Source organism: Gopherus evgoodei, chromosome 3, assembly GCF_007399415.2.
Source record: "Gopherus evgoodei ecotype Sinaloan lineage chromosome 3, rGopEvg1_v1.p, whole genome shotgun sequence".
Classification (NCBI taxonomy): Eukaryota; Metazoa; Chordata; order Testudines; family Testudinidae; genus Gopherus; species Gopherus evgoodei.
The window spans coordinates 19,975,774-19,990,375 of NC_044324.1; the positions used below are offsets into that span (position 1 = coordinate 19,975,774).

Genomic DNA, 14,602 nt, shown 5'->3' on the forward strand with positions numbered 1-14,602 from the left:
GTGGCCGGGCTGCTCGCTCCGCTCCGGCCATGGCCTTCCGCCGGCGGGCCAAGAGCTACCCGCTGTTCAGCCAGGAGTTCCTGATCCACAACCACGCGGACATCGGCTTCTGCCTGGTGCTCTGCGTGCTCATCGCGCTCATGTTCGAGGTGAGAGCGGGGGCCCTGCCCCCCCCGGGCACCCCCTGCACCTTTCCCGGGGGACCCCCCCCGGGGACCCTTCCCCAGGACTTCGCCCTGTGCACCCTCGGGTGCTGCCCTTACCACCCTGGGACCCTGCTGCACCCCCCTCGCGGGATACTGCCTGCTGCACCCCACGGGACCCTATTTCACTTCCTTGGGGGACCCCTCTGCAGCCCCCAGCCATGGGACACTGTACCCCTTCCTGGGAGTATTCCCTGTGTCTCTCCAAGGGACCCCAAGGCTGTCCCTCCACCTAGGGTGTCCTCCCTGGGACCCCAATGCACTGCACCCCTCTGGGGGTGGATCCCAATGTAACTCGTCCCCAGGGGATCCTACTATCCCACACCCCCATTGGAGGGCTCCCTGAATAGAAGGGTCTCCAGCAGATCCTTTCCTTGTCAGGGGAAGCAAATTCCTACCTCCCCTGGAGAGTGCACCTTTGCAATGCCCCCTTCAGTATGTGTGGGAGAAGACCCCACTGCATCCTGCCGGAGGAGGGAGCCCCAATGACTCTGCCTTTCCGCACTACCCCCATCGCGCCCATCATGGGGAGCGCCGTGCATTAAGTCCCTCAGGCCCCACCATTCTCCTTTTCCCTGCCACTTTGTGGGTTAGTTTCCCTCCCCTACACTGCATTTCCTTCCCCGTTTGATTCGCCAGGGATCCTTCTCACTTTTCCTGTCCTCTCCCACCCCCATACATAGCCATCGACTCCCAGGTAACTTCATTTCCCCTCTTCCATAGCCCCAGCTGCTTCTGCACTCTGTCCACACCCACAGCTTGGACCCCTGCAACTTCCAGTCTCCTCAGTACATCCTTCCCTGTCTCCAGTGCCTCCTCCTTCCCCTCCAGTTTGCAATCGCCACTTCCCTCCCAACCCCTCTTAGACCTGAATCAGTGCCTGCCAGGAACAAGATTTCCCCCTGGCCTCTAGCTGCTGCCCTCCTTGAGTCTGGTTGAGTGTAGGTGGGCATAGGGGTACACTGACTAGCTGCTGCCAGGGGATGGCAGTCCTTGTGGGACCCCTGTCCATGGGGTGGGATAATACCGCTGTGTCAAGAGATTGGCAGGGTGGCATTGTTCAGTCTCTGTGGTTGGGCCTGGAGCAAGCAGCGTGATGACAGCCTTGCACTCCTCCATGGGGGGGAGGGGGGAGGAAAAGACACTTGGGGTGAGGGTCTCCCTGAGCTAGAGCTCCGGGGAGGAGGACAGCTGGCTCTGGCCAGTGTTTTCCCCAGGGTTTGGGGATGAGCTGTCAGATGACGTTGGTTTGTGCCCCAGAAGAGGAGGGAGCTGATGAGTGAGGGGAAGTTCTGCCCAAACTGCTCAGTTGGATGTGGCCGGAGTTGAAGTGGAGCGGCTTTAAGGCAGGGGCTGTGGGGGGACGTGTTGTGAGGGGGTCACAACCTTTTGAGGTTTGGTGGGAAACCCTGCAATGTCCTGTCAGGCTGTGGTGAGCAGGGGAGGTGGCAGTGTGTGCCCACAGCTAGGCCACCTAGTGCTGTCATCCTGACAGCTCTCTAACTAAGAAGGGCAGGCTAGGTGAGGACATTCCTTGGCTGGGAGACCTCCAAGCAGCGAGTCCATGCTGCTGGGAATGGTGATGGCGATTCAAATGGAAGGCTAATGCTCAGCCTGATTCAAATGCCCCTGTGCTTCTGGATTTACCCATCTTTCAGGTGCACTGTGGCCATGAGATGCAGTGTTGGATTTTAGATGAGGTGCATAACTGAGAGAGTGATTGCTCCTGGACTTTTAAGACCTGTGGTGCTTCCTGCCAGGATCTGCTGTTGATCTTGGTGTCCTTCCTAAATTCTGATTTACAATGTTACATTTACCTAGATTTTCCCCCTCCATGCAGTTCTTTGCCTCCTGTCCTCAGTACAGTGCGGATGAATTGCTGGGCTCTGTCAAAGGGGCACTATCAGATTTTAAATCTTTTTTTTTTTAAATCCCTTTGATATCTTTGATTACCAAAATCAAAAGAAGTTTAAAAATCCAGCCCACTTTTCAGTATTTGTGTAGCTTGCTCTGAGTTTCCTGCAGCTGTCGTTACTTCTGGGTTTGTTTATAACCAACCCCTTTCTCGCTCTGGATTCTTGTGTGCCAGCACCTGGTTGCAATGTTTGGGATGCAAACTCTGCAGGGGAATATGTAAATTCAGATCAAACGGAGGATTTTTTAAAGAAGTGGAAACATTTCTATAAATAGGGTTCATTTAAAGAAGAATAATGGCTTTGACTGTGGAGGGTGAGAGGCAATGTCGGTGGAGGACGTCTGCCCCTTCCCTTTCTCTGGGAGGACAAGTTAATGGTGGTGCAGCCATCCTTTTCCTTTGCTCATAAGCTAGGGATGCCCTCTCTGAGGTACAAAAAACTGGGACATTCGGGATCATCCTGAGCGTGTTACACACCACCAGCTGGCCAGTTTTTGAAGCACCCTGACCGACGCCTATGATAGTTATCTCAAACAGGGACAATCCTGGGAGAATCTGGCCAGGTGACAACCCTACTATTGAGGTACTGGGGGGTAGGTGTCAGTGGGGGCAGCTGGCCTACCATTTTCCACCATCTCTTTTTGTTCCCGCCTTCCCCAGCATTGCCCGTTTCCTGGAGGGAGTCGTGATCATGACCTTAGAGAAATGTCCTGATGGAGGAGAGCAGTGCCCCCTCCCAGGCCACACGGTCCCCAGTGCGCCTTTCCCCATGATTGGGGAATCTTCCCCGCCACCAATCCCTGAGCTCATCAGGAGCCTTGTTCTCCCTGTTTCCAGAGACATCCCAGAAGCCTGAGGTGCTCTCCTGCCTGCCTCCAGCCAGCCCCCACCTGAGGGAACCCCATGGAACCTTAGACACAAGCATCCACTCCTCCTGTGGGAGGGGGAGTTATTTATCTGCCCCTTCTCCTTTCCCAAGCCTGGCATCAGGACTCTTCCTCCTGTCCCTAGCAGGGAGAGCAGGCTCCTTGCAGCCCCAGTGCTTTGCACAGAAATGTCAGGAATGTGGAGCTCCCCCCCCCCCCGCCCCTGTTCCCAGCTTTCTCCTCTCTTTCCTCTCCTCTTTCAGGGGAGGAGACGGGATAGGGAGGGGGCTGAAGATTCCTGCCGAACAACTCAGCCCTTCAGGCTTGCTCCATACATGGAGTCTGGCCAGCCTGGCACCTCAGGGGCGGGCGTGCTTCTGCGGTCAGCCTAAACCATGTGTGTCTGATAGAACCGTGTCCCTCCCAGGCCCCCAGCTGAGTGCCACGTTTCAGGGCAAATGGAGACGAGATGGAAGGTGGTGGTGGGGTGGAGAACTCATCGGAGAAGCGGGAAAGCCGTTTCCTTAATTAAAAAAACAAAACCAAAAAAAGACAGTTCCTCCCTCCCTTTCATTGCAATGCACTGAATGAACAAGTAGTTTTCAGTACATAGAAATCTTCATGTCTTTAAAGGGAACATCTAAATTAGAGCCAGAAAGGCCAGCTGGCTGGGGTATAAATTCCAAAACCACATGCAAATGCTGCAGAGTTGGACACACCGGCTGCAAGTTTCAGAGTTGTACTTTGAAAACACAGAACAAAACAAAACAAGCAGCGACTTGGAGCTGGAGAGGGTTTTGTCTCCCACTAACACAGCAGGCTGAGGGTTTTCCTTTTATTGTTGCTGGTGGTCACTTTACCGAACTTTCTTCCTTTAGGACTTTGTCTAGACTGGCACTTTTGTCAGTATAACTTTGCCAGTGTGGACAGTGCTATGTCTGTGGGAGAGCGTCTCCCGACAACATGGCTACTGCTGCTTGTTGGAGGTGGTTTAATTATGTCCTCGGGAGAACTCTCTCCCATCAGCATAGACAGGCTACACAGGAGATCTGACAGCGGTACAGCTCTGCTGCTGTAAGCTGTCTAGCGTAGACATGGCCTTAGCCTCAGGGCTGTGTGTAGAATAAGCTTGTCTGGGCTCTCTGTAGAAAAAGCTGATTGAATTTTTGCACAGTTGGAAGAAGTTGGCTTGACAGTCCTGGTGACAGGACTTGTCTGCGTTGGTATTTTCATTAATATCCCACCATTGCTGCTGCACTCGTCAGAATCCTTGTGTAGACAGAGCATTGTTACCATCTAGACCACAGAAGAAAATTGTTAGAAGAACCTAAATGACGCTTTTGAGAGAGAAGGTGGGTGAGGTAATATCTGTTATCGGACCAGCTTCTATTGGTGAGAGAGACGAGCTTTTGAGCTCCACACAGCTTCTTCAGGCCTGGGAAAGGTACTCTGAGCTTCTCCGCTAAATGCAAGATGGAACAGATTGTTTAGCATCAGTGGTTAGCGCACATTCTAAGGACCCATTGAAGGTGAAGTAGCCCATTAATACACTGCAGTCATAGGAGAAAAAGTGGGGTTAGTGGGTTACAGATTGTTATAATAAGCCCTAAATCCATGATTTTCAGTGTTCAGTGGAGTTACGAATTTAAGCTCCCAGGCTCGTCTTTGGAAAGTGTTGTGCAGGTTTCGTTCAAGGATGCGGACTGATAGGGTCAGATGAAAAGTGGCCACCCTCAGCTGCTGGCGTGTTTATCTTTTATCGTTTTCCTGTGTGAGTTCATTCAACATAGGTGCCTTTGATAATTTTACTCCCTCTTCTAGACCTGCACTGAGACAACACAGTAATCAAAACACCCGGGTCTTCTCTACACTGGAGCTGCAACAACGGAGGAGAATTGAAGAAGAATGTTAGTGTAGGGACAGCCCAGGCAGAGCCAGTATTAGAGTAATGGAGACCTGTGATGAGACAAAAATGGTGTTTTTTTTTTTTTTTTTTAATATGCATAGAGATAATTTGAAGTGTGTTTTGTGCTGGAAATGCTGATCTTGTATCTCTTAGGCCTTGTCTACACTACAAAGTTGCAGCGCTGGTGAGGGGGTTACAGCGCTGCAACTTAGGATGTGTACACACCTGCAGGGCATTACCAGCGCTGCAACTCACTGTTTGCAGCGCTGGCCGTACACCCGGTCGTGCCTCGGGTGTAGAGGATCCAGCGCTGGATCACCAGCACTGGTCATCAGGTGTAGACACTCACCAGCATTTTTGTTGACCTCCGTGGAATAAGCAGGTATCCCAGCATACCTGAGGAAGCCTCTCTGGTAATTAAGCAAACTCCACTGCCCTCCAAGCAGGTCTCCTTCCCCGCGGTGTGCTCTGGCGTTCCCCGACCCCCCCTCCAAGCAGGTCTCCTTCCCCGCGGTGTGCTCTGGCGTTCCCCGATCCCCCCTCCAAGCAGGTATCCAGCCCCGCGGTGTGCAACAGAGCTGCAGCGTGGCCACATCTAACACCACTTGCAGCGCTGGTTGCTGTAAGTGTGGCCACTCTGCAGCGCTGGCCCTATACAGCTGTACTAATACAGCTGTAACAACCAGGGCTGCAAAATTGTAGATGTAGACATACCATTACTTTGTCCCCCACACTCTAGAAGGTTCTATGAATGTCTGGAGAACTCGGAAGATCAGGACGTGTGACATACCATGCAAATGAAACCTGCTTAAGTGGGAAGGGAAGAGAGGGTCACAACACACTTACTCTCCACCTTTGCCTGTCCCAGTGACCTCACACCCTCTTAATCTCCTTTCACTTCTTCTCTTCAACTTCTCCCCTTTTACTGCTGCCTTTCATAGTACACGTATGCTGTGGTCCCCGCACCCTTGATCTGTGCCTGCACATACGGCAGCATGTAGAATACAGGCACTACTTGTGTATCTACGTGTCACAATGAAAGGCTCCAGCAACAGAGAGCTGCTAGGGCCTTTTCCCACGGCAGGAAAAGACTGTGGTAGTGGGGCAGTATCCTGAAAAATAGCAGCGTAGAGGTGGGAGACACTGCTTGGACGTGTAGGTAGATACACTGGAAGTTCAAACGTGTATGGCATTCTGCTTGCTTAAGCCATGTCTCACCTTCTAAACTGCTATTTGTAGTCCTTCTAGCTGGGAGTTCAGTGTCCGTACTCTGCATGCCTCTGTAAGTGTAGACGTACTTTTAGAAAGTCATTTCTTGACTCCAGCTGCCTCTTACTGTCGCATCATCCCCTCTGTACCCTTCACGTATGCAGCATGCACAGGCAGCACCTCCAGTTCCTGTCTTGCATCCTGGGTCCTCTGGCTCTCCGTGTCCCACTGCAATTGCTGTCACAGAGGTTTCTAATGGCCTCTTCCTGGCCAGGGGGGTCCTCAGTCTCTGGTCCAGCCTCCTAAACTGCCACTTTTGGCTGCATCAGTCATACCCCTCGTCTTGACTTCTTGTCCTCACTTGGCTTTTGTTGTGGCTCTCTTGGTTCTCCTCCGACCTCTCTGATCAGAGTCTCTTTTCGTGGGTGCTTCTCCCCCTTCCCACTCTGGTCCCACTCTGGTGAGGTGCCTCAGGACTCTGCCTTGCCTCTGCCTCACTTTACAGCCTCTCCTTGTGAGATCTGGTCAGTGATCTTTGCTGGAATGATGTCTCTCTCCACTCCTGCCCTGCCCCCCTTGCTCCTGCCTGTGTCTCTGCCTATCTCTGACAATTCCAGCATCCCTGTCTGGTGATCTCTTTCCAAAGCTGCCTTTATCCTTCCTCTCCTCTCCCCCGCCCCCCATCTTGATCATCATCGTTGCTCAGACCCACAACCCGGGTATCCCCTTTGACTCCTTGTTTCCTTTCTCACCCCGCGCAGGCATGCTGCTTCCATATCCTGCCACTTGCTGCTCCATACATCCGATAAAGTGGGTATTCACCCACGAAATCTCATGCTCCAATACATCTGTTAGTCTAGAAGGTGCCACAGGACTCTTTGCTGCTTTTACAGATCCAGACTAACATGGCTACCCCTCTGATTCTTGCTGCTCCATGACATTTCTAAAATCCGTCCTACGTCTGCTAGCGTCGGAGACTGTTTGCATGGTGGAGTCGCTTCCTCAGGGATGGGTGAATGCAAGACGCAGGGGCTTTGAGCAGCCTTTGGGCCGTGAGTTAGGCCTTATTCAGGCTGGTGTGGAGCTCAGAGAGCATCATCTACCGAGCCCTTCTAGACTGTAGTGGCCAGAGCTCAGATCAAAGCGGAGAGTCTCAAGCTCTCTCCTAGGCCACGCTGCTAGATGCTGCCCTCAGCTGGTGAAAGGTTTGGCACTCCTGCTGTCTGGCAATAGAGACATGGAAAGGCTGAAGGAAATGTCAGAACCTGCCTCACAATAGACCATTTCCTGTAGGGAAGGATTTTTCTGGGCTCCCAGGCACTCTCCGTGTGACTGTGACTTAACCATTTCCTTCCACGTCTGCAGCTGGCACACTCCTGACCTAGACAGCCGCCGTTGTGTGTTGTCAGCTCACAGGTGGTGAGCTACTATCCGGCCGCAGTCCTTGCTGCCCTAAAGCTTGTTGTGTAGCTCTGTGCTGCTTAGGCCTCAGCTGGAATATTGTGTCCAGTTGTGAGTACCACATTTTAGGAAAGATGTGGACAAATTGGAGAAAGGCCAGAGAAGAGCAACAAAAATAATTAAAGGTCTAGAAAACATGACCTATGAGAGAAGATTCAAAACATTTAGTATGTTTAGCATGGAGAAGAGAAGACTGAGGGGGACATGAGAGCAGTTTTCAAGTATGTAAAATGTTGTTACAAGGAGGAGGGAGAAAAATTGTCCTAACCTCAGAGGTTAAGGAGAACAAGAAGCAATGGGCTTAAATTGAAGCAAAGGAGGTTTATGTTGGACATTAGGGAAAAAGTTCCTAACTGTCAGGGTGATTAAGCACTGGAACAAATTGCCTACAGAGGTTGTGGAATCTCTGTCATTGGAGGTTTTTAAAAGCAGGTTAGACCAGTGGTTCTCAACCTATTTACCACTATGGTCTGCATATGCAGCTCTCTGTGTTACGTGGGCCGCTGCTGCATGCTGATTGGATTGCAAGTGGGCCGCAGGTTGAGAACCACTGGGTTAGACAAACATCTGTCAGGGATGGTCTAGTTATTATTTAGTCCTGCCATGAGTGCAGGGGACTGGACTAGATGCCTCTCGAGGTCCCTTCCAGTCCTACACTACTATGATTCTATGAACATGGTGACTAATACAACTCTGAACAGCTGTACAGCATTTCACACACAAAGTACTGTATCAACTTCTTAGGTCCTGACCCTGCAACTGCTCTTCACACACTCAGCTTCTGTTGACTTCAGTGGGAAATCCCTGTGCAGAGAGCACTTTGTAACCAAGACCCTGCCTTGGCAGGTCAGACTAGTGCCCTTTGTAGCCTGGTGTTCTGTCTTGGATAGGGGGCAGTCGCCAGATGACGAAGAAGGACAGCAGTTCTTAGAGCACTAGCCTAGGAGTGGGGAGATCTGAGTTCAAGTCTCTGTTCCACAACAAGGTTTGTATAACTCACTTAGCCTCTCTGTGCTTCTGTTTCCCATCTAAAATGGGGATAATAGTACTTCCCCCACCTCAGAGGGGTGTTGCAAGGACAAATACATTAAAAAGTGATGCACTCTGTGACAGGAGCCTTGTAAGTCCCTTGCTAGGGAGATGCCTTTGAAACTGGACTGGACACAATGCTGTGCAATAGATAAACCCTTCCCAAATTCACAGTCCATTTTGGTAAATTTCACATCACCGCATTTTAAAATTTCATGGTTTTAGATATTGTCACAAAGCATGAATATGTATTTAAAAATATAACCATGTAAAGCCCTTACAAACCAACAAGGAGTCCCGTGGCATCTTACAGGGGGAAGGGATAGCTCAGTGGTTTGAGCATTGGCCTGCTAAACCCAGGGTTGTGAGTTCAATCCTTGAGGGGGCCATTTGGGGATTTAGTTGGGGATCACTCCTGCACTGAGCAGGGGGTTGGACTAGATGACTTCCTGAGGTCTCTTCCAACCCTGACAGTCTATGATAAAGACTAACAGATTTATTTGGGCATAAGCTTTCTTGGGTAAATAAACCCAGGAAGTGAGGCTTTTTACTCACAAAAGCTTATGCCCAAATAAATCTGTTAGTCTTTAAGGTGCCACCAGACTCCTTGTTGTTTTTGTGGATACAGACTACCATGACTACTCCCGTTACACGTAAAGCCCTTAAGTCAGCATTTCTCAAACTGGGGGTCCTATCCCAAAAGGGGGTTGCAAGGCTATTGTGGCAGGTCCGTGGTATTGCCACTTCTGCATTACTTTCAGAGCTGGGTAGACAGAGAGCGGCAGCTGCTGGCCAAGTGCCCAGCTCTGAAGGCAGAGCCGCCGCCAGCAGCAGCGCAGAAGTAAGAATGCCATGCTATGGTATCTCCACCCTCATTTCTGCGCTGCAGCCTGCAGTGGTGCTGATTTCTGAGCTGTGTCCCTGGCTAGCAGCTGCCACTTTCTGGCCACCCAGTTGTGAAGGCAGTGGAGAAGTATGGGTAGCAATACTGTGACACCTCTTTCTCTCCCTCCCACCCCCGCACCCTCCCCTCACACCCACACAGTAGCCAGATTTCATGGGAGGGAGAGATCAGTTTCATGATCTGTGCCATGATTTTCATGGCTGTGAATTCAGTAGGACCCTAACTATAGTGAACAGTCTTGTCTTGGCAGTGAGATGGAGCACGTGATCTACTATACGCTTCTCCATCTGTCACTTCTAGGATGAAGGCTGATGTGATGACAATATTGTTTTGGATTGAACCCAGTTTCAGTCCCCTCTTAATTCATGTTGGAGCTGGTTCCCATCTAGACTGATGGTGTGAAAGTTGTAGTTAGTGTGAGAGTCAGAAAGCAGCGCTGGATTTTCTACAGCTCCTGGGCCTCTTTGGCAAGCCGTCAAAATGGTATTCTACTCCTGATCTGTCCAGGGTCAGTGCAGGAAGCTACAGGCCAGACCACGCTTTGAAAAGACATGCTTGCTCATTCTAAAAGTAAATCTAAGTGATGGCAAAGAATCACTTTCACTATTTTTCTGATTAAAATTACCCCATATTTAAATTAAAATAAGTTCTCTTCACCCAAGCCCCAAATTGCTTTTATTTCACTGACATTTTTTTAAACCATGTTCTAGCAACAAATGAAACTTGAAAAGGATTTGATTTGCAATGCCAGTGTTATGACATGGATGACTGCCCCACTAGTTGCTCTTGCTTTGACTAGGAGATCCTTAATAATACCAAACTCTCACAGTGTTTTTCATCCCTCGATTGACAAAGCACTTTACTGAGGAGGTCAGTATCATTATCCACATTTTACAGATGTGGAAACTGAGGCACAGAGGGATGATGTGACTTGCCCAGGGTCACCCAACAGACCAGTGGCAGAGCTGGGAATCAAACCCCTATTTCCTGCTTCCTGGTCCCAGGCCCTCTCTTCTGGCTTGCAGAGCTGTAGACATTTATGGTAATAAAATCTTGCTGACTTGTGTTAAATTCCTATTTGTTTCAAACAGTTCAGATAAGCTTGTTGCTAAAGCACACTTGGGAGGTGCAGCAATGCTACTTTGTATAACCTATACTCACTAAACTTGGAAACTTCCCACCTCCCCGTGCCTTGAAAGTAGGTGGATTTAGTTAGTCAAAACCAAAAGCACATCTGGATTCTAGGGTCACCACACAGCTTGGTGGGAGGAGAGATGAAACTATTTTACCCAGAGCCATTAAAGGTCAAGTTGTGATGCGTTTTCTTGTATTCTTGTTCCCATCCTTGTTTCCGACGTTCAACGCTGTCGTGGTCCTGAATCCTGATCTCCCAAATATGACCCTGCCAAGGGGAGGAGGCCGACAAATGAGCTCCTGTTTCCAGACTAATACTAAATATACTCTGCCCTATTATAGCACCTTCCATGAAAAGCTCTTAAAACGCTGTACAAATAGTAACGAATGAAGCCTCACAGTAGCCCTTTGTTGTAGGGTAGTGTGTCATTTGTATCTGATGGACAGGGAAACCGGGGAGAACAAAGGTGAAGTGACCTGGCTGAGGTTGCAGAATTTGTGGCGGAACGGGGGTTAGAACCTAGATCTCCTAGTGTGGTGGGGAGAAATATAAGGGAAATGTGTGGTAGATGAACTGTTGTCTATTAAAATAGGCAGGTATCTTTGCACAGTGTGTTTGAATCAGATGCTAAAAAACCTCCTCCCGTTTTATCCTTGAGCCTCAGCATTGAAATCTGGGAGTCCAAATTACGTGCAGGTCCTGTTCTGATGCATCTGGAATGTCCTTCGGATTAACAGGTTTTTATTTTTGTTTCAATGGGCACTCGAGCCCTCAGAGGACATCAGGAAGCAATGTATATTTTTTAAATTGTTTGACAAACCTCTAACATGAACAGAAATATTTTACTGCTGTAAGGAGGCTGTGTAATCTGTCACTGGAGATTTTTAAGAACAGGTTAGAAAAACATGGTTTACAGAAAGCCTAGATAATGCTTAGTCCTGTTTCAGTGCGGGGGACTGGACTAGATGTAGGGTGACCAGATGTCCCAATTTTATAGGGACAGTTCTGATTCTTGGGTCTTTTTCTTATATAGGCTCCTATTACCCTCCACCCCCATCCCAATTTTTCACATTTGCTTTCTGGGTCACCCTAACTAGATGACACACAAAGGTTCCCTTCCAATCTTACATTTCTATGATTTATTTCTAAGCAAACTTCCCAGGCAGGGCGGAGCCAGGTTTATGCATTTAAAAGTGTTGAAAACCAAACCCAGTAGCCTCCTATTAGCTGTGGATAAGTGCATGGGCACACCTGAAAGTGAAACTGACCGGGTTCTGACTAGAAACATTTGTCAGTTTCACTTTTGATTTTGCTGCATGACCTGCAAAGTGCCAACAGCTTGAACAAAGAAGTGCCTGGGGTCAGGATTTTAAGATATTCGATTAAGACCTATTAAAGGAACCTGGTTTTCTGAGGGGGAGGGGATGCCCTTTAATAGGTCTGTTTTGAATGCCCAGAATCTCTAGTCACATCTAAAAATCTTGACATTTTAAAAATTCCAGCTTTAATAATCCAAGATACGTCAGTAACGGAGCCATGAATTATTGATACATGGATCTGTGCATGCTCCAGGTTCTCTTCTAAAGGGGGAAAAGGGCACCCCAGCATTTATCTGGGATAAGCAGCCCCCACACTAAGAATTATTTTGACGTCATTCACTCTCAGTTATAAGTAAACAGGTGGGCTGTGCATTGTGTCGATACGTCTTCAAATACTTGTCGTAATAACTGTGCGGTGTTCCTTTAATTTGTGGACCCCATTATCCCATTCACTTCCTTGTGGCGTGTTGAGTCGTTCCCAGTGATGTGTCTCTAATATTGGCAGTGCTGTATTTGCCAGAGGGGACTGTATCCCTCTCCGTGCTGGATTTTTCTCCTTGGCCCAGATATTCTCTTAGCTGCACAAGAAGCTGCTATTCTGACATTCTTACAAGGTTTTGATTTGTTGCACCATTTGCCAAGGATGGTGCTTGTTGCATTGGACATAAAGGGTGCTGAATGCTATTCCAGCATGTGCCCCTCCTGCCTTTGCCAAGGGTTCTGCTAGAGGCAAGCAACTGAGGGCATGTCTACACTGAACAAACAGTGCCACAGCAGTGAGTCTGAGCCCAGGTCTACATACTAGGGGTCACGCTACAGGGCTAAAAGTAGCAGTGTAGACATTCCTGCCCAGGCTCTGAGATCTACCCCCTCTCCAGGTTTCCATGCCTCAGCTCCTGTCCGAGTGGGAACATTATACTGCTATTTTTAGCCCCGTAGTGCAAGCCCCATGAGTCTGAGTGTGTAGACCTAGGTTCTGAGTCTTACTGCTGCAGGCTTTTTTGTGCAGTGTAGACATACTGAGTGACTGTTGGATGCCAGCCTAGTTCTAGAATTGGGGTTTTAATGTCACCAGTTTAGACTCTCATTGGATCAGGTGTCAGTGTTGTATTCACCGGAGCAGATTCCTGTCTGAGTGATTGGGAGATTAAAACTCATCTGGCTAGTAGCTGGAGTAGGGCAGGAGGACTGTAATTTGCACAGCATTCGGGAAGCTTCGTTTTGGCTAATGCCGTCCCTTGCAAATCATTCTGTGCAAACAGTAGCTCCTCTCCCCCCCCGCTTGCTCATTCCCCTAATCTGACTGTTCTCCACGTCACCGGCTGGCATTGCACTCGATGGATTCCAAACTCCAGCTGGTGCCAGTGTGTTTACGCAGCAGCAGGAGAGCCTGGCAAACGGCCCGTGGCCAAGTTGCTGCACAGACTTGCAAAGAGAGTGCAAGGTGAAGGCATCTTGGAGATGAGGCACCGGTTTATGTTCTCGCCCATAGTGCTTGTGAGGGAGGCGGGGCTGAGCTGCTGTTCCTGTACTAAAGGGAAGGTGGCTTGGTGTCTCTTTCTCAAGGTGGTCTCAGGCTGAGTGCAGTGGTGATAGTTTAACATCTGTATGGTGGTAGCACCTGGAGGCCAAACAGCTGTGGTGGTGGGTGCTGTGCAGACAGAATAAATTACCTAGGGAGGTTGTGGAATCTCCATCTCTGGAGATATTTAAGAGTAGGTTAGATAAATGTCTATCAGGGATGCTCTAGACAGTATTTGGTCCTGCCATGAGGGCAGGGGACTGGACTTGATGACCTCTTGAGGTCCCTTCCAGTCCTAGAATCCTATGAATCTATGACAGTCACTGTCCTAAAGAGCTGGCAACCAAAGGGTGAGATTTCCAAAAGAGTGTAAGTGACTTAGGATACATCTGCACGGCAGCCAGGGGTGTCCTTTCCAGCTCGGGTAGATGTACTTGTGCTAGCTTTCGTCAGGCTAGCGCACTCACAATAGTAGTGTGGCCGATGATAACGTGGGCAGTGACACGGATTAGCTGCCCGACTACATACTCAGTGTGTGAGGGGTGCAGCTAGCCTATCCCATCACCCACGTAACTCCAGCGCCACTGCTATTTTGGCTCACTATCTGGATCAAAGCTAGTATGTGTACATCTACCCAAGGCAGAAGTGACACCCCCTGACTGCAGTGTCAATGTGCCCTTAGGAGCACAAGTTCCTAGGAGGGCTGTAACTTCCCCAAGTCCCTGGGGCTGAGGCTCCTAAATGACTTAGGGTGGTTTGATAAGCCCATTCCAGACCCCGCTGATATTCAGTGAGATTTAGGTGTCTCACTCCCTTAGTCTCTGAAAGTCCCAGTATACAAGATGAGACATAGCAGGTAAGAGACAAGCAGGCTGAGGTGAGGGACTCTGGGTATAACACAAATCCTAGGATGGGCCTAGTTCTTGGTCAGCTGTGAGCTGTGGTTGCAACTTGCCACCTGCAGTCTGAACTTTCTCGCTTTGGTGCTGCCTTCCTCTTTGGATCTACCAGTACCTCCCAAGTGACTTACAAAGGGTTCTGGTTCTTTCTTTTCTACTTCAAGAACTTCGAAAAAGCTGTCACCAGCGCCTCCAGGTTCTGCATACCCATCTTTGGACCAAATAGTTTCACAG

The 14,602-nt window shown here is 49.5% G+C and overlaps 1 protein-coding gene across 1 annotated transcript in view; it reads left to right on the forward strand.

The window, feature by feature from the left end:
• The window catches only part of TRAM2 (translocation associated membrane protein 2), a 56,484-nt gene continuing 41,882 nt past the window's right edge, over positions 1 to 14,602 (forward strand). Inside the window, exon 1 of the mRNA XM_030555220.1 lies at positions 1 to 149. Within this exon, the coding sequence (XP_030411080.1) occupies positions 30 to 149 (120 nt within the window). The 5' untranslated portion in view covers positions 1 to 29. The remainder of the gene's footprint in view (positions 150 to 14,602) is intronic.